The sequence below is a fragment of the Chelon labrosus genome (genome assembly GCF_963514085.1).
Source record: "Chelon labrosus genome assembly, chromosome: 14".
In the NCBI taxonomy this organism is placed as follows: Eukaryota; Metazoa; Chordata; class Actinopteri; order Mugiliformes; family Mugilidae; genus Chelon; species Chelon labrosus.
The window spans coordinates 5,071,655-5,089,546 of NC_140347.1; the positions used below are offsets into that span (position 1 = coordinate 5,071,655).

At 39.3% G+C, this 17,892-nt stretch overlaps 2 protein-coding genes across 3 annotated transcripts; both read left to right on the forward strand.

Moving 5' to 3' along the window:
- The first annotated feature begins 5,039 nt into the window (after positions 1-5,039).
- On the forward strand, positions 5,040-7,136 carry LOC311499821 (uncharacterized protein). Of its 2 annotated transcripts, XM_084560953.1 has the most exons (5): positions 5,040-5,060; positions 6,065-6,109; positions 6,276-6,378; positions 6,481-6,624; positions 7,000-7,136. In XM_084560953.1, exons 3-5 carry the CDS (start codon positions 6,290-6,292, stop codon positions 7,097-7,099), a joined length of 333 nt encoding a protein of 110 aa, XP_084417079.1. In that variant the 5' UTR covers positions 5,040-5,060; positions 6,065-6,109; positions 6,276-6,289; the 3' UTR covers positions 7,100-7,136. The 2 variants fall into 2 exon arrangements, with proteins under 2 accessions (XP_084417079.1, XP_084417078.1); XM_084560952.1 differs by lacking the exon at positions 5,040-5,060 and having other exon boundaries at positions 6,015-6,378.
- Positions 7,137-8,953: 1,817 nt separating this feature from the next.
- On the forward strand, positions 8,954-14,626 carry LOC311499400 (NLR family CARD domain-containing protein 3-like; the record flags this gene model as incomplete). Its single annotated transcript, XM_084560350.1, has 7 exons — positions 8,954-9,179; positions 9,377-11,189; positions 12,715-12,831; positions 13,280-13,453; positions 13,901-13,947; positions 14,070-14,250; positions 14,437-14,626. The coding sequence occupies exons 1-7, from the start codon at positions 9,134-9,136 to the stop codon at positions 14,624-14,626; spliced, it is 2,568 nt and encodes an 855-aa protein (XP_084416476.1). The 5' UTR covers positions 8,954-9,133.
- Between the last annotated feature and the right edge of the window lie 3,266 nt (positions 14,627-17,892).

The window sequence follows — 17,892 nt, forward strand, 5'->3', positions numbered from 1 at the left end:
TTTCATTATATGGGTCCCCGATGAATCCATTTTCGAAGTAATCATTCATCCCGTCTCCTGAAGGGGGTGGGGCAACATGTAGTTGCTCAAACTCTTTAATGATACTCAGTTTTGCTGTGTTAGCCGCTATTTCTGTTTCCAGCTCAAGCTGTTCCCTTTTTGCTTTTAAGATAGGTTCTTCTCTTTCCAGAGCTTGTTTCTGAGTCAGCATGGCTGCACGTGCCAACAATTCAGCCTTTTGTTCTTCCAGTTTGAGCTTTGCAGATGCAATAGAAGATCGTGAGGACCTCCTTGATCCTTTTGAATGTGAACTCTTTACATTTGAAGCACTGTCCTGTGGAGTAATAATTTTTGATTTAACATCCTTTTCCTCAGACACATATACAGGAGCATCAGCAGTCCATATTGTCACTTCATCTTTGAATTCTTTTAAAGCAGCTGCCTTGGGTTTGTACCATTCGACCTGATCAATTTCTCCTTCCTTTTCATCCTGAGTGCTCATTAAATCATGAACGAAATCATTCAATTCTTCCATCTCTTCGCAAAGTTTAAGAAACTCATTTTCCATTTTAGATTTCACAACTTCAACATTACATACATTTTTCATCAATTCTTTGATTTCATTCCTCTTTCTTGTTAATGCACCCAATTTTGCACTCCTTGATGCTTTCAGTCTCCTGAGCCTTTCCCCAAACACACTCTCAATGTCACTCTCCAAGCTCTCCAAATCCTCAGTTCTTTCATTTGACTCCATTTTGTATTTTGATTTCGACTCCACGTCCTCCTTTTGTATTTCACTTTATTATTTTCAAACTTCCAATGAATTGCATTGCTTTGCATAGCTGTTTGCATTTATCCAAAGGCGTTTTCCGTACGCTTCAGAAATTCCCACTGAATTCACGTCCTTTGAACGCACCATCATTATAATACAGTTGACAGCGTCCATCCATCCAAGCGGAGCGGTCTCCTCATTCATTCATTCATTCATTCATAAACAAAAGGAGACATGGATGCATACGGTGAGGGAACTTTGAGTGGTAGTTTGACAGGTTGTTTAGGGTTTTGTATCCACAGACCAAACACAGTTTGAAACGGCTCTTAAAGCAGCGGAGGTTTTTTGACGAATATAAGTGCAACTTTCCAACAGGTCCCTTTTGTTTGTATTTTTGGTTGACACGTTTAAAAAAAATGAACTGAGTCCACGATTCCTTTTAGTTATATTTATTGTCCATTTCTTCTTCCCAATAAGCAAGATTCTCTTACCGGTAGGAGCACGCACAGCAGTGTCAAGTTGAAAGTAACAAAACAAAATGCAATAAATGAACTCAAAGAAAAACTCAGTTATTTAATTCAAACGGTCAAAAAACCGTGCATCTACTTAACCAAAAAAGGAGCCAGTCACATACCGCTCCTGACCTACCAGCTGATGGGCATGACAGCGATCAGCGTGGCTGATCAGCTGGTTGATATGACACTGCTCCTCCCAATCAGCTGATTGTCAGAGTGGCCGCACTTCGGGAAATAGCTTAATTTAACAAATCATCAATTTCGGCCAGAATCAATTCAAAATAATAAGGTAACAATAATAATAATTTTACCAAGATTCTTCAAATTACTAAATTATAATTTTGGCTCCAACAGTGACAAAGGAACAGGGGATAACAGATTGCTTTTTAAAACACGGAAGTCATCATTCATTGACTAATTCGTGTCACATGAGCACAGAGAATTTATCACAGGTGATTCTCATTTGTGATTTACCACAGGTGAGTCACAATGTGTTTCCGTACTGATTTACAGCAAAGGGTGTCAAAGCAGTGACACAGCAAGCTTTAAGTTTTTCTATTTTTTCCTCCCATTGTTTATTGTTTAAAATAGTTGTATATCATTTGCTCTTTTGTATCAAACCCGAATTCTCGATAGAAAAGAAATGTTTCACATGATTAATTTTTTTCAGAAGCTATTCCACGTTGTGTACTTAAACTTCATGGGTGCCAATAATGGTGAGCAGGACTGTATATACAGTGTATTTGTATGGGTGTCAGTCATTTCCATGGGTGCCACCACAACATCCAAACCTAAAGCTGAGGCCACTGCCTCTATCAAACTGTCAGTGTTACGAGTTTCAATATGGAACTGGAGTAACAAATGATTTTTTTTCTTCCTTCTGGTTGCTGGGATCCACTGCTCTTAACTCCCCTGGAAAACCGAACCAATGAAGTTAGTGTGTGAAAGAACGAGCCGCCATCTTCTGCTCCGAAACTCTGTCTGTTTATTACAAACTTTCAAAATCATGGTATAAAAATAAACATTCCCTAGTGTAATCTTGTTTCAGTTTTAAAGTCCATTTGTTGGTTTAAATTTGAATACATCAATATAGCTGTCTCTGTTTTTTGTTTTTTTACACATCTGTAGGCAACATCTTCCACACACTCATTCACAGAAATAACCATGTCTTTATAAAAATAAACATCACTCTTTCAAGTGCAATAATATCCAAAGAATAGATCATGTGTTTTTCACTTATATAGGTATTTTTGTTCTTTAACTCAAGAAATCCACTATTATACTAATGTAATCATGTAAATCATAAACCCTCTTTGCCTTTAGATGAATATTTAAATGACTTCAGTCAAAACCATGATACATCATACACATAGGGACAACTGCATAACTTGTAATGCATTATGCATGTAATGCATGTAATGTTTTTTTTGTGGGTTTTTTTTTTGAAGGGGAACAGTCGTCTTCAATCTGTCTGACTGTGGATTATTTGTGGGATCCAAACTCTTTAGAGATGGTTCTGGAACCTTTTCCAGCCTGATGAGCAACAACAACTCTTTTTCTGAAGCTCCTTTGTCCGTTGCCATCATACACTTCCACAAACATGTGTTGTGAAGATCAGACTGAGACCAATCCCTAATTTATTTAAAAAGTATAATAATTCCGTTTCATTTGTTTGATTTGATTTTTGTGAAGTTCTGAGTCATTTTTATGTAGAAAAACATGTAAGCAGCAATGTATACTGCCTTGTTATAAAAAGTATTCTGTATAATGTCCACGATATCGACATCAGAAGGCATCAACAGGATCATCAACATATTGTCTTGTTTATGGAGATAGTTCTGTTCATATATGTCTTTCTTATTCTGATCATAGGATGATAAAAGGTTCCTGGCTCCTTCTCCACAACAATTGCGCCACCTACTGGAAGGCTGATTTAATATCCTTGTTATAAAGGGTATAAAGAGGCAGGTATTCAGTGAACTGAGTTGATTATTTTTCTCTCTAGTTGCTGTTACAGGACCACACATACACTAACAAGCCTGCAGTAAAAAGAAGACAGAACATTTGTCAGTCTCCAGTCTTGGGTTTTACTGACACTCAGTGATGAGAGTCATCTACTAGAGATTTAATACCTCATGAAGGTAAATAAATAACAGAAACACTTTGTCAGTCCACACAGCTTTTCAGATGGAGTGGTATATGTCATAGTAACATAGAGTACACCATAAGAAGTTGAACATGATCCAGACCAAAAGAAACACAGCAGGCAGAAGAACCCCAACATTGTGACATCCAGATTTGATCAAGGACAATCATCTAATGTGATAACTATCAGCATAACATGTCACAGCATGTATGAGGAAATGTTTGGGTGAGACAAACAAAGACAAAGTCCACAAGTCAGTCATCCAGTACACAGAGAGAGAGAGACCAGCCTTTTCCAGTGTTTCCATAGCAAATATTACCCATTTCTGGGCGGCTAGGGTTTTACGGTCTGTTAACCACTGTCGCGAGCCTAGAACACCAGGATTAAACCTGAAGTGACTCTAAATCCAGCTTCTGAGTAGAGTTTTGCAGGTAAGGTTTAAACTTTTGATTGTTAGAACATCATCACTGGTGCGGAGTGGTTGACACTTTTTTTTTTTAGTTGGTGTCCTTGTTCTCTTTCTCCACAATTAATGGTAATTCATTGTCTTTACTGATATCTAAGCTGGTTTCTTTCACTCCTGTCTGAGAGTGTGTCGATGTTTTTCTACTAACTCGCCTGTCAGGGTGTATCCATGCTTGTAGGCCTCAGATAACAGGAAGTACAACTAACGTACATAACCAGCTCAAATAAAAGATAAAACCTAATGCTGCTAAAGAGGTAAAGAAATGACTAAACATTCAGTCTGATTTTTTTTTTTTTTATGTATTTTATTGAGCTAGTGTTTAATTTGTTTTATTCTGCACAGACAGACAGGTTTTCTTTAATGTTCAGAGCAGTGACACAGTTTAAATATCTGCTCACATGACATCGACAGGATCAACAAAAATAAATGAAGATTAATGTTTAATGTTTTTTGTCATGCAAGTTTAACAGATTAAGGTTACTAATCTTGGAAACACTTTATAGTGAGGTACAAATGTATTTTTATAATTATGACGTAGTCCTTGTAAAGATCATCACGTCTATAATAAGCGTTTAGCTTCACCCTCAGATACCTGAAATCAGGAAAGAGAAACACAGAGGAAAGTGTGACCCTTTTGAGATGGGGAATGGAATTGGATTACTCTATATAATGATTATTTATGGCCAATGAGATCAGAAGTTCTATGTTCGACTACGTAGCCCAGGATTAACCAGACAATACACCAGGAATGACTCGGACACAATTGTACTTTCTTTGAGAAACAAAAACGCTTCCCTTTTAATATATGAATGGGAAGGATTAGCCAAAAACATAAAAATGCACACTCTTGAAAATGACACAAATCTTACCTGGGTAAGGAGAAAAATAAAAAAATGTAAACAAACTCATAGCTGTGATATAAAGTTCAGAATTTCACCCCCCGTTTTCAGTCACTTCAGTTCAGTTTCAGTTTTTAGTTCAGTTCGGTCCACTGAGGAAGTGGAGAGAGTTTGTCCTACTGCACAGTTGGTGATCTCTCTGTGTGTGTGTGTGTGTGTGTGAGTGAGTAATGACGTGCCGAATTCTGCAGGCCCCGTATCTCTAATTCTCCACTGGGCTGTGGCTCGCCATCAACGTCTCGATCCAGGCTCCAACATTCAGGTATATCAAAGGTTCAAAGAGGTCCAACAAAAAAACCTGACCTACAGTGAGTAAGGTCAGAGCATTCTTTTAGCTTTCAATCATGAACTATAGAATATAATTCATATTAAATCCTCACCTCATTAAACTGAACCATCATTGTAATATGACGTCCCAATATCAGTAATAAACATTCTCAAAATATTCTCACAGATAATTATTGAAAAACCTCTTCTATGTTTAAGCATGTCTCAATTAAAATGTAACACTCAAGGATAATTCAAATATGGCTTAATGTGCTCAAAATGCACAAATAAAAGTGCTAAATCAACACATTTCACAGTTAAGTGTGTAACAGTTATGCAAACCAACATATTACACAGCATTGGATTAAGTTTGCAGATTTAAAATATCAAGCTAATGGTTTTAGCGTTGGTGAGACGGCATCTGCCATTGTGCTAGTTAGCATCTCAGCTCGCGCTCCGTATTGGATTATTTCGATGAGTTTTTAATCCGTTTTAACAACATTCATTTCAATATTTCCACAAGGTAGGTATCGTTCTCGATGCAAGGTTTGCTCTCTTTCCTTCCAGCAGCTCAAGGTGAAGTGAACTCTGTTCCGCGCAGGTCAGTAGTCCAAGCTTCTTCCTGATTGGCTGACAGCACGTCTCCAACCCATCCCCTTCAAAATAACTTCCCATTTATTTTCTCTTCATCTCAATTGAATTGCTTTTTAGACGAATATCAGTTTTTAATCTTTAACATTAATAAAGTACTTCATGAACTTACTTTTTTAATATGAATTTAGCTCTTTTTAATATAGATTTTTAACCTTGGTTACAAAAGAAAACACTGTAGCTTAACAAATATGTGCAGTATGTAAGGATTGTAATCACTTTTATCACTTTTATCAAACTGGTTCAACTGTATGCACAACATCACCCTATGTATGTATAAAGAGGAGAATGGTTTAGATTTGGTTTAGACAAACTGAATAACTTTTCTGTGTCTGTGTCTTTGTTTAGTTTGATGATGTGAGACAGACTTCAGTTCTTCTTGAACATAAACCAGTAAGACCTCATTTTATTCTCATGAAATAACTTCATTAGGTCCAATGTGCTGCTTAGTCTGATTGGTACAAACCTCACTGATGTTTGGCTTGAGATCCTCTACAATCAGGTGATGAGTTTGGCATCCATCCATTAGTATGGAATGATGTGTTGTGTTTGTGTTAAGGTGTCGGCTCTGTTATGGATCAGTGTGAGGACAGAGAGGAGGGACTCTCTGCCTCTAAACCAGATCCATGTGAGGAATATGACGACCAAACCAAAGCTCACAGGTGAGATCTGGATCCTAATCCACAACTGTTCTTCATGTCAGAGTTCAGAGTCACTCTAGTCTCATCAGGAAAAGTCAAACATCTGGATGTGTTGTGTTGAAGGTCAGAGAATAAGAAGAAGAAGAAGAAGAAGAAGAAGGAGAAAATGAGGACAGACTCTCCTACACCCAGCTGTGAGTCCATGGAGAGTGACAAGTCCATGATGCAACCTATTAACTTTACAGAACAAAAAACATCTGAAACAAAGTAAGTGGACCCTTTTTATAATTGAGTTATTATCAGTATTACTTCATACATGATGAAATTTAAATGTTTTTGTTTATCTATCAACGTCACCAAACTAAGGCTGACGGCTTCATTCTGTTTCTGCACAAGTCTAATTCATAAGTTCTGTTGTCAGTAAACGTAATACACAAGATAAATTATTATTATCAAACTTCTGAAACAAAGTAAGTAGTTCGGGCTTCTTATATTTGAGTTATTATCAGTACTGCTCTCATACACATTCCTGACAGAGCATATATTGGTGTTGTTTTTATCAACATTCTTCATAACATACCACTACACATTTGCTGTAGGTGTCTTCATGTAATTATGTTAACCTTTTTATATTCTCCTCAGAGTTCAGCAGAGTTCAGAGGATCCCAGGGTTCAGTCTACCCAGGAGCAACAAACAGACCTGGACTCTATATTTACGGTGTGTATAAAACCCAGCTGTTAAATAACAAGCCTCTAATGAAATACTAACATACTGGTTTATGGAGGAATACAGAAGGCCACTGTTGTGTTTTATCCTTAACAATTAATGCTTTCTGTTAATTTAAATGTTACGCCTGACGTCGTAATGGCTATTAGTTGTTGTTTGTTTTTCTTTATATTGAGTAGGTGTGTGTGACATCTGTGAGGTGATTGGTGGGAAGGTCCTGGTCCTGGCTCCCGATTGGCTGCAGCACGGAGCTCCCTCATTTAAAAGCGGCCAAGATGGCGCGCCTGCGCGGGCAGCAGGATTCTCCTCATCCTCCTCATCTCCCAACCAGCCACAGTTTTTGCTTCTTTGTTCGTCATTAGTTTTGTTTGTTCGTTTACTTTGAGTAGTAGGGGTGGACTGCCAGTTTTGTTCCCTTATTTTTTCTCCTGTTTATTTAGATAGGGAGGTAAGAGTTTTGTCTTTTGTTTGCTTTGTTTAGGCTATTTGATTTATTTCTAAGTAGGGTTGTTTTGTTTGTTATTTTATCTTTGGTCCATCCCGACGATACATCCACTCATTGTTAAATAGTTTTATTTTCCTGTAAATAAATCCTTTCGTTACATTGAAATCGATAGTGTTTTGGTGGCTACTTGGGACTTGGGGAAGATGGGGGCCTTTAATCATGTTGTGTCCCAGACACCCCTGGACGGGGCATAACATAAACATTTACCAAAACATGTTCATGTTATAGTTTTATAATGAATACAGACTTAAAGTTCAAGCTCAACTTCAATTCAAGGGGTTGAAGAAACATATCATCTAAAACAGGGGTTCCCACAGTTCATCTGAATGAACCTTATGGCACAATACTTTACTCTGATGACTGCCACTGCACTGATTTCTTTCTTGATCCAGTACTCCCACTCATTTTCTACCTCTTCTGTAGTTAGTTGTAGATATAAATTTGAAAGCTAACTACTTTGAATGCTAGAGTTTTGCAGCAGCTCTCGTGTTTGACCGTGCATGTATGGGGAGATCTTGGACTGGCCGGCCTTCAATCTGACATTGTATAGTACGTCAATCAAATGTCAAATGCCATAGAGAGGATAAATGATAGACTACATTAAAACATTTTACTGAACAGCATGCAATCTACCAGCACTACTTCACAATCTACCAGTCGATCGCAATCGATGTGTTGGGGACCCTGATCTAAAACATATGTGTACCAAAAACAATGTACTGGGTCATTGTCTATCTGCCTTTGTCTCATTTGTTTCATTATCAATAACCTATAGTGACTCAATGCCATTGGATACCATGTACCATATGCCTACACCATCCTACTGCCTCCAATGTTTTACAGATGATGTTGTATGCTTCAGCTCATGGTCAATTCCAAGCCTTCTCCATACTTTTATCTTCCTGTCATGCTAGTACAGGTTGATTTTAGTTTCACCAAACAATGCTGTTCCAGAAATGCTCTGGCTTGTTTTAGATGTCCTATGATAATGTCTAATTTGGATTTTCCATTACTGGGGCTTATGAAGTGTTTGCACTTTGTTGTGAACCTTCTGTTCATTTGGTCTTATGAAGCCTTAGACAATGATATGCCTACCTCTGGAGAAGGTTCATCTGGAGATTTTTCTTCTCCTGTGATCATACTCCTCTTTGTGTACATCCATGTTTTCTATCGCAGAAATAACCAGTATGTTCTTTTTGCTTAGAATGTGCTAAACTGTGGATTTAGACACTTCTACGGTTTTTGCCATCTCTCTGACATATTAGTTTGTTCGTTGCAGCCAAGTTAAAATAGCTAAAATTGTGTCAGTCTCCAAAACTATATCGACTGCATTTTTTATAGAAATTTATTTTTATATATTGTTCCAGATTCTTAAAGAGAACATTGTCAGCTTTGTGACGGATGAGTTGAAGAAATTCCAGCATCTCCTGAGTCTAGATCTGGAAACATTAAAGAGCCAGAGGAAAGCTGACGAGGAGGATGGTGAAGAGAAAGAGAAGAAGAGCATCATCAGAGAAGCTTTTCTGAACATCACCCTGCACTACATGAAGGAAATAAAGCAAGAGAAGCTGGCTGACTGTCTGCTGAGTAGTAAGAGACTTTAATATCTTCATTTTAGTCTCCTAAAAAAATTATCTACTTGTGTAACAGAGCTAAACACAAAAATATTTGACGTTGACAAACAAGATGAATATATTTAATAGAGGGTGTAATACCCTTTAATATTCGTGTATCGTTCTAAGACTGTAACATATACAGTTTATTTAATATTTTATTTGTTCATTCAGGAACTCCTTCTGGACTGTGTCAACGTAAACTCAAATCAAAACTAAAGGAGAAGTTCCAGTGTGTGTTTGAGGGCATTGCTAAAGCAGGAAATCAATCCCTTCTGAATCAGATCTACACTGAACTCCACATCACAGAGGGAGAGTCAACAGAGGTTAATGATGAACATGAGGTCAGACAGATTGAAGCAGCTTCCAGAAAGACAGATGAACTGGAAAATAGAATCAAATGTGAAAACATCTTTAAACCATCAGCTCAAAGAGATGAACCAATCAGAACAGTGATGACAAAGGGAGTGGCTGGCATTGGGAAAACAGTCTTAACACAGAAGTTCACTCTGGACTGGGCTGAAGACAAAGCCAACCAGGACATCCAGTTCACTTTTCCATTCACTTTCAGAGAGTTGAATGTGGTGAAAGAGAGAAAGTTCAGCTTGGTGGAACTTGTTCATCACTTCTTCACTGAAACCAAAGAAGCAGGAATCTGCAGCTTTGAAGAGTTCCAGGTCGTATTCATCTTTGACGGTCTGGATGAGTGTCGGCTTCCTCTGGACTTCCACAACACTGAGATCCTGACTGATGTTACAGAGTCCACCTCAGTGGATGTGGTGCTGACAAACCTCATCAGGGGGAAACTGCTTCCCTCTGCTCGCCTCTGGATAACCACACGACCTGCAGCAGCCAATCAGATCCCTCCTGAGTGTGTTGACATGGTGACAGAGGTCAGAGGGTTCACTGACCCCCAGAAGGAGGAGTACTTCAGGAAGAGATTCAGAGATGAGGAGCAGGCCAGCAGGATCATCTCCCACATCAAGACATCACGAAGCCTCCACATCATGTGTCACATCCCAGTCTTCTGCTGGATCACTGCTACAGTTCTGGAGGATGTGTTGGAAACCAGAGAGGGAGGAGAGCTGCCCAAGACCCTGACTGAGATGTACATCTACTTCCTGGTGGTTCAGACCAAAGTGAAGAAGGTCAAGTATGATGGAGGAGCTGAGACAGATCCACTCTGGAGTCCAGAGAACAGGAAGATGATTGAGTCTCTGGGAAAACTGGCTTTTGATCAGCTGCTGAAAGGAAACCTGATCTTCTATGAATCAGACCTGACAGAGTGTGGCATCGATATCAGAGCAGCCTCAGTGTACTCAGGAGTGTTCACACAGATCTTTAAAGAGGAGAGAGGACTGTACCAGGACAAGATGTTCTGCTTCATCCATCTGAGTGTTCAGGAGTTTCTGGCTGCTCTCTATGTTCATTTGACATTCATTAATCATGGTGTCAATCTGATGGAAGAATCACAAAAATCCTGGTGGTGGTGGTGGTGGTACAGCTTGTTTGAACACAATCTTGACCTAGATCATGTCCACCAGTGTGCTGTGGTCAAGGCCTTACAGAGTCCAAATGGACACCTGGATCTGTTCCTGCGCTTCCTCCTGGGTCTTTCACTCCAAACCAGTCAGAGTCTTCTTCACGGCCTGGTGAAAGAGAAAGGAAACAGACAACAGACCAACAGAAAAACAGTGAAGTACATCAAGAAGAAGATCAGTGAGGATCTTCCTACAGAGAGAATCCTTAATCTGTTCCACTGTCTGAATGAACTGAAGGATCATTCTCTAATAGAGGAGATCCAACAGTACCTGAGTTCAGGAAGACTCACCAGAAAGAATCTCTCTCCTGCTCAGCTGTCAGCTCTGGTCTTTACGTTACTGTCATCAGAAGAAGATCTGAATGTGTTTGACTTGAAGAAATTTTCTGCTTCAGAAGATGCTCTGCTCAGGATGCTGCCAGTCATCAAAGCCTCCAGAAGAGCTCTGTAAGTGAAAAAGTCTGCAACGTATAGTGTATTTGTACCAAACATGATGTTTACCTTTATACAGATAGCACTTTGAATCACAAGACTGCAAAGTGCTTTAACGATACAACCTCCCTGAAGTACAACATGTTATCAAGAGATAAAGATTATCATGTACAGGCTTAGCGAAAATCAACTGAAACCAGGAAATGCAAATCATTAAATTGTATTTGAGGAACATGTTTATTCACATTCAACACATTCATAGTCAGATGGTCAACTAGGAGTCAAAAACACATAACACTCAATTAGAATAATTACATTAACCATGTACAGTACATGAGATAATAGGAGTTAAACATTATCAAGAGATATTAAGGAATTTAACATAAAGGCAAGTAATTATTCCAGCAAGTGTTTAGTTCAGTTATGTTTCAATATATCACAATTCTAGTCAGTCATAAGTTTACATGCACTGAGCTACTGTGTCTTTAAATGGCTTGAAAAAGTCCAGAAACAAATGTCATGGCTTCCGTTAGACTAACTGTCATCATCTGAGAGAATTGGAGATGTACCTGTGGACTTGTACATACACCGATCAGGCATAACATTATGACCACCTTCCTAATATTGTGCAGGCCTCCTTTGTGGTGACTCATCAGAGAATGGACATGGGCCTTCTGAGGGTGTCCTGTGGTACAACACAATGTTATTAGTGGAGGGGCCTTTGAGGGGAGGGGCCTCTGTGGATCATCCCACAGATACTTTATCAGTTTGGGATCTTGTGAATTTGGAGGCCAGGTCAACACCTTGTGCTGTTCTTCATGTTTTTTTTTTTTTGTTGTTCCTAAAGTGTTTTTGTGTGTGCGTCTGTCAGGCTGCATCCTGCTGGGGATGGCTGCTGCCATCAAGGAGTGTCATTACTATGGGGTGGGGGTGCCTGGTCTGGTCTCGGTGGGTGCTACATGTCTAAGTAACATCCACACTAATGAATGCCAGGTCCTAAAGTTTCTCAAAAGAACGCTGAACTGTCACAAGATGGTCAATGTTAGGGATGGCACAGTGCTGTGGTGGTTAGCACTGATAGCTCTGGGTTCAAATCCATCGGCCGACTGGGGCCTTTCTGTTTGGAGTTTGTATGTTCTGTTGCATGGATGGGTTCTCTCCTGATACTCTGCCGTCCTCCCAGACATGCTCGTTAGGTTAATTGGTGATTCTTATGGTGACCATCTTGGATAGGCTCCAGCATTGACTGTACTCACCTAAGTAATTATGTATCATGCTTTGTAGTTGCAGCATTAACATGAGACAAGAGGTTGAAGGTAGTTTGGAAGTTGTAGGAGTAACTAACTATGTCTTTTTCTGGTTTCTTTTCTGTAGAACAATGTGTAAAAAAATGTCATCAGTGACGAAATGTACTGAGTGTGATAAACCAGGATCAGCTACTGACAGACAACCTCATTATATCCTCGTACTTACTTCTCTTCAGGTTGAATGATTGTCACCTGTCAGAGAGAAGCTGTGAAGCTCTGTCCTCAGTTCTCAGCTCCCAGTCCTCTTGTCTGAGAGAGTTGGACCTGAGTGGTAACGACCTGAAGGATTCAGGAGTGAAGCTTCTTTCTGATGGACTGAAGAGTCCACACTGTCTACTGGAAACTCTCAGGTCAGGAGTCAGTAGTTTATGATGTTTGAATGCTAGTGAATGTCTGTGAATATTATTTCAGTCTTTGGTTTTCTGGAGATACCGATATATAAAAATCACCAGATATGATGTCAAAACAAAATATCTATCATGGTAGTGAAAGTGACAGTTCCTGTCTATATTTGATTGTATTGTATTTTCCAATGTCAGGAACCATTTAGTAAAAATATTAAAAGTCTAGCAGCTCTGTGAAGCTGTTCAAAGCAATCCTTTAAAGTAAATGCTAACACTAGGATGCTAACTTACCAAATAGGAAGTACAGTTGAGAATGATGGGGATGACAGTCCAAGAAATTATGTTTGAGTTGGACTGATTTAATGCAGGTGTGTTAGCAAGAAAGCTAACATCTTGTATTTAGCAAGTAAACAAAAAAAAACCTCATTATGTCCTCTTACTTTCTTCTTTTCAGGTTGAGTGATTGTAACCTGTCAGAGAGAAGCTGTAAAGCTCTGGCCTCAGTTCTCAGCTCCCAGTCCTCTTGTCTGAGAGAGTTGGACCTGAGTGGTAACGACCTGAAGGATTCAGGAGTGAATCTTCTTTCTGATGGACTGAAGAGTCCACACTGTCTACTGGAAACTCTCAGGTCAGGAGTCAGTAGTTTATGATGTTTGAATGCTGATTTAAACATGCTTTGTTCAGTGTTTAAAGCTATTCACATGTATATGCTATGACTTACTGTTAATGTCTGTGTAGTTTGTCAGGTTGTCAGGTAACAAAGGAGGGCTGTTCTTCTCTGGTCTCTGCTCTGACCTTTAACCCCTCCCATCTGAGAGAACTGGACCTGAGCTACAATCATCTAGGAGACTCAGGAGTGAAGCTGCTGTCTGATCTAAAAGAGAATCCAGACTGGAGACTGGACACACTCAAGTATGAACACACAACATTTCTACATATTCAACTGTGATAGAATTCATATTGGATGGTAACTTCTTTAAGAAATGTTCATAGATATACTATTATACTATATATTATATCATAATTAGATAACCTTACAAGACAACATCGTGGTCTGGCTGCTTCTTCTTTTCAGGGTGGACCATGGTGGAGAGCAGAGAATGAAACCTGGTCTGAGAAAGTGTAAGTGTGTGTTTGATTCACCAGAATAATAAAATTAATCATAGTCACAGTTTTTATCTAATAGACCTAGGACACTAACACTGATCTGTTCCATTAATAAATATATGTGTCTTCTCAATCAGATGCTTGTAAACTCACACTGGATCCGGACACAGCAGACAGATACCTCCTGATGTCTGACAACAACACAAAGGCAAAGGTACTGAGACAGAAGCAGAAACGTGATCTTACTCCAGAGACATTTGACCACTATCAGGTTCTGTGTACAGCGGGAGTTACTGATCGCTGTTACTGGGAGGTAGAGTGGGAAGGAGACGTCCTAGTAGGAGCGACTTATAAAACAATCAGAAGTCGAGGAAACACTGAAAACTGTTGGTTTGGGTTAAACAGTCAGTCCTGGAGTCTGCAGTGCTCTGAGAGTGGTTACTCTGTCTGGCACAAGAAAACAGAAATAAAGCTTCCATTCTCTTCTTCCTCTGTATCTAACAGAGTAGCAGTGTATGTGAACTACTCTGCTGGAACCATCTCCTTCTATGAAGTCTTTAATGACAAACTGTTTCCTCTCTTCACCTTCCACTCCACATTCACTGAACCTCTCTACCCTGGCTTTGGATTTGGACATGACTCCTCTGTGTCTCTTTGTGAGCTGCAGACAAATAAGAAACACACTGCTGACTAAATACAGCTGTTGAGGGAGCAGTTTGTGCCTTTAAGAGCTTTGCTCAAGGGACATCAGGCATGGACGTAGAGAGGATTTGAACCTGTGACCTTACAGTTGTAAATCTGCTGCCATCTGACCCTGAAGGACAGCTTATCATAATAAATATATCAGTCTATAATAGGGGTTGTACAAACTAGTTGACTTTACTGCTGTACCATGACGCTTTAAGCATTGTTGGGACCTGAACCTGGTGGTAAGCTATGGAAGCTCACCATGCATAACCAAGTTGACCACATGTCTTGGAAACAAAGGGAAGCCCTGGAAACCTCAAGTCCCACAATCCTCCAGGTGTGAAAACTGACCCAGCAGTTCACTGGCTGACAGTGGCATGTGACCTCTGAGGTCATCAGGTCATATAAAATGCGCTGTTTGGCCTATGTTCTCTCTCTTACTCTCTGACTCTCTTCCCCTCTACAACTCCACACCTCCATGTGGAGACCCCCAGCTGCTCAGCTGCAGCTGGGTGCCAGGCCTGTTCTCCTTACAGCAGCGAAGCGAGATCCTGCTAAGGAATCTGCACCAGCTCTTTTAGCCAACAAACAGAATTTTTGTAGGCAAGAACCCCAACCAACAGGAGCCACGGCTAGTTAGCACCGAGCTGCTAACAAGCCACTTCAAAGGACTTCAAGGAGCGGCCGGTTTCCCTCCAACATCTGCCATCAGGAACACACAGCAAGGACTACAACTTTCCCCAGTTCGGCCTTCCATCAGGAATTGCCAGCTAAAGGAGCAACACACCAGAAATTGACTTTTCCACCAAATCTGGTAGTATGACCTGGGCCTAATCAAGCTAAGCTAAGCATAGAGTTAGAAACGTTGATTTGATGTGATATTTGTGTTTATTGAGTTGTTTATAGTATTGTGATTTGATAGTTTAGATTATGCAACACATAGACTCAGGGTCTTGCATGCTTAACTAAGCACCCTTCCTCTAACCTGGCACCTCATAAAACCCTTATCACATTCCACATATCTACTGGCCAGCACATGGTCTGAGTGTCCCTACTCAGCAGCCATTGTTTCCTTTGTGTTCAAGACCTCAAGGCCCCAGCAACCATCTTGGCACGCCCACATCCGGCGGCCATCTTGGCACACCCACAACCAATGGCCATTTTGACGTACACACACACACACACACACACACACACACACACACACACCTCTGTATAGAGTACACTGTAGTTAGATTGTATGTTTACTTTTATTCTTGTTAATAAATGTCTTTTAAACATACCTGTCTGTTTAATATTGCACAAGAGTGAATGTTGCCAACCTCTACACTGTCAAGAACTCCAAATTCCTTCAACTTTAACTAGTTGTTAACGTGGTAATTTTGTTTATAGTTAAGTTAATTATTAATTACAGTACCAACTTGACAATTTAGTATATTTTATGAGACTGATTTGATTGATTGGCTATCTTTTCCCTTCCTGGAAGGGTGGTGCCCCGAGGTGATCTAGTAATTCTGATCTAATTATTTAATAATAAATAATTATTTTTGATAATTATTAATTATTCATGATAGCCAAACCCCAATATTGAGTGCCTTAGTACCCAGGCCCAACAGCAACATGGACACCTCCTAGAAGACAGGTGAGGAGCCCAGTGGGTCGTTGCAGCAAACTAGCAGTGGTTCATCAAGTGTGTGGAAATACTTCACTAAAGATGAAGCCCATACTACCGTGACATGTCAGTCCCAAAATACAACTAAAGTACTACTGCAATGTATATGAAAAGACATCCACGAACACTAGCAGAGGAACAGTCCAAATCCTCTGGACAGTAGTTAGTTAACAACTTCACCAAATGTCCTGTGGTAACAGAGAGAAGGAGGCTGCACCTCAAGTGTTTGGTAAAGTTATTAGACCTTTAGCTGCAGTACATGGAGAAGGCTTCAGAGATATACCTGCTACATTATCCCATCTAACAACATGTTGTGAAGTACTATTTTAAGTCTGTTGTGTTCTATTAGTTGATATTGTTGCTGTGGTTGTAGAGTGTGTTTTTTTTGTTTGTCCTTGATGTCAGTGAATGCACCATGCACGAGATGGAAGTTATGGTAGAGTTTGTTGAGCGAGACCTGCATATAGAATTAGTATTTATGATGTTGACATGGTCTACGGCCCACAGTAGCTCGTGTTCAAGCTTCAGTTACCTTGAAGAAAAGCCTCCGTAGCTTCTTTAGTGAGATATGCATTCAGGTCAAGAATATAGATTCCATTGTTTCAAAGCATTACTTTCTACTGTATATAGTCGACTTGACTTTCACCACATATTAGTCAAATTTAAAAAATCAGAAGTCGGTCAACCCCTAATCTATATTAACCCTCTATATTAATAAAAAATAAATTAAATATTGGGAAACCTTCCCCTTCTGAATGATTTTGGTAGTTTGGTAGAGTTTTCCCTGATTCTTTAATGTCAATCTGAAACACTCATTCATACATTATTATCAGTGATCATACTCCACTAAAAGTGTTTTATATCAAATATGACATATAAGCTGTTGGAATCAAATAGTTTTTACGTCGCCTCATGAAATGATTGCATCAATGTGATTTGTATAAATACGTTTAAAAAGAGAAATGTTTCTGAAAACTAAATTATTCCAACTTGAAGTTTTGTGCATGAGTTTTGAACATTTGATTTGTAATCTAGTCAGTTAGAATTTGTGTGCATCAATAATTTAATCTCATATATTTCTATAATATGTATATATTTAATAACATGTTCTGTATGTACATGTATTTACAGTCTCTCTCTTGCTCTATCTCTTAGATATAGATATGTATATTTCCATGTTTTTATTTACAAATTACATTCAGGTGAAGAGAATATTCCTGACCAAGTCCAGGCCAGTCTTTAGATCTTTGGTTAACTTGCACAAGTCAAAAACTGTTCTATTCTAAATGCTTTCATTGTGTGCCTGTTGATTTTATATCATTTTGATGTTAACTGTGTGTTCTATATACTGCATAACACAGGAAGAATTAAATTAAAAAATAAAATTGGAGACTTCAGTTAAGCCTTTCTCTGCTCTGCATATTATATTGTTTTATTTAAAAGAACCAGAACTGGGCTGGAGGTCCCAAATAACAGCCATAAAACTTCCAGTGTTCTGTATAATGTCCATGATATCAACATCAAAAGGCATCAACAGGATCATCAACATATTGTCTTGTTTATGGAGATAGTTCTGTTCATACACACTCACCGGCCACTTT

What these genes read in the sequence shown, in the direction of transcription:
- LOC311499821 (XM_084560953.1), top strand. Translation starts at nt 6,290, where the DNA reads ATGGATCAGTGTGAGGACAGAGAGGAGGGACTCTCTGCCTCTAAACCA. An exon ending in GACCAAACCAAAGCTCACAG is followed by an intron (nt 6,379 to 6,480) that starts GTGAGATCTGGA and finishes GTTGTGTTGAAG; the next exon opens with GTCAGAGAATAAGAAGAAGA. An exon ending in CAAAAAACATCTGAAACAAA is followed by an intron (nt 6,625 to 6,999) that starts GTAAGTGGACCC and finishes TATTCTCCTCAG; the next exon opens with AGTTCAGCAGAGTTCAGAGG.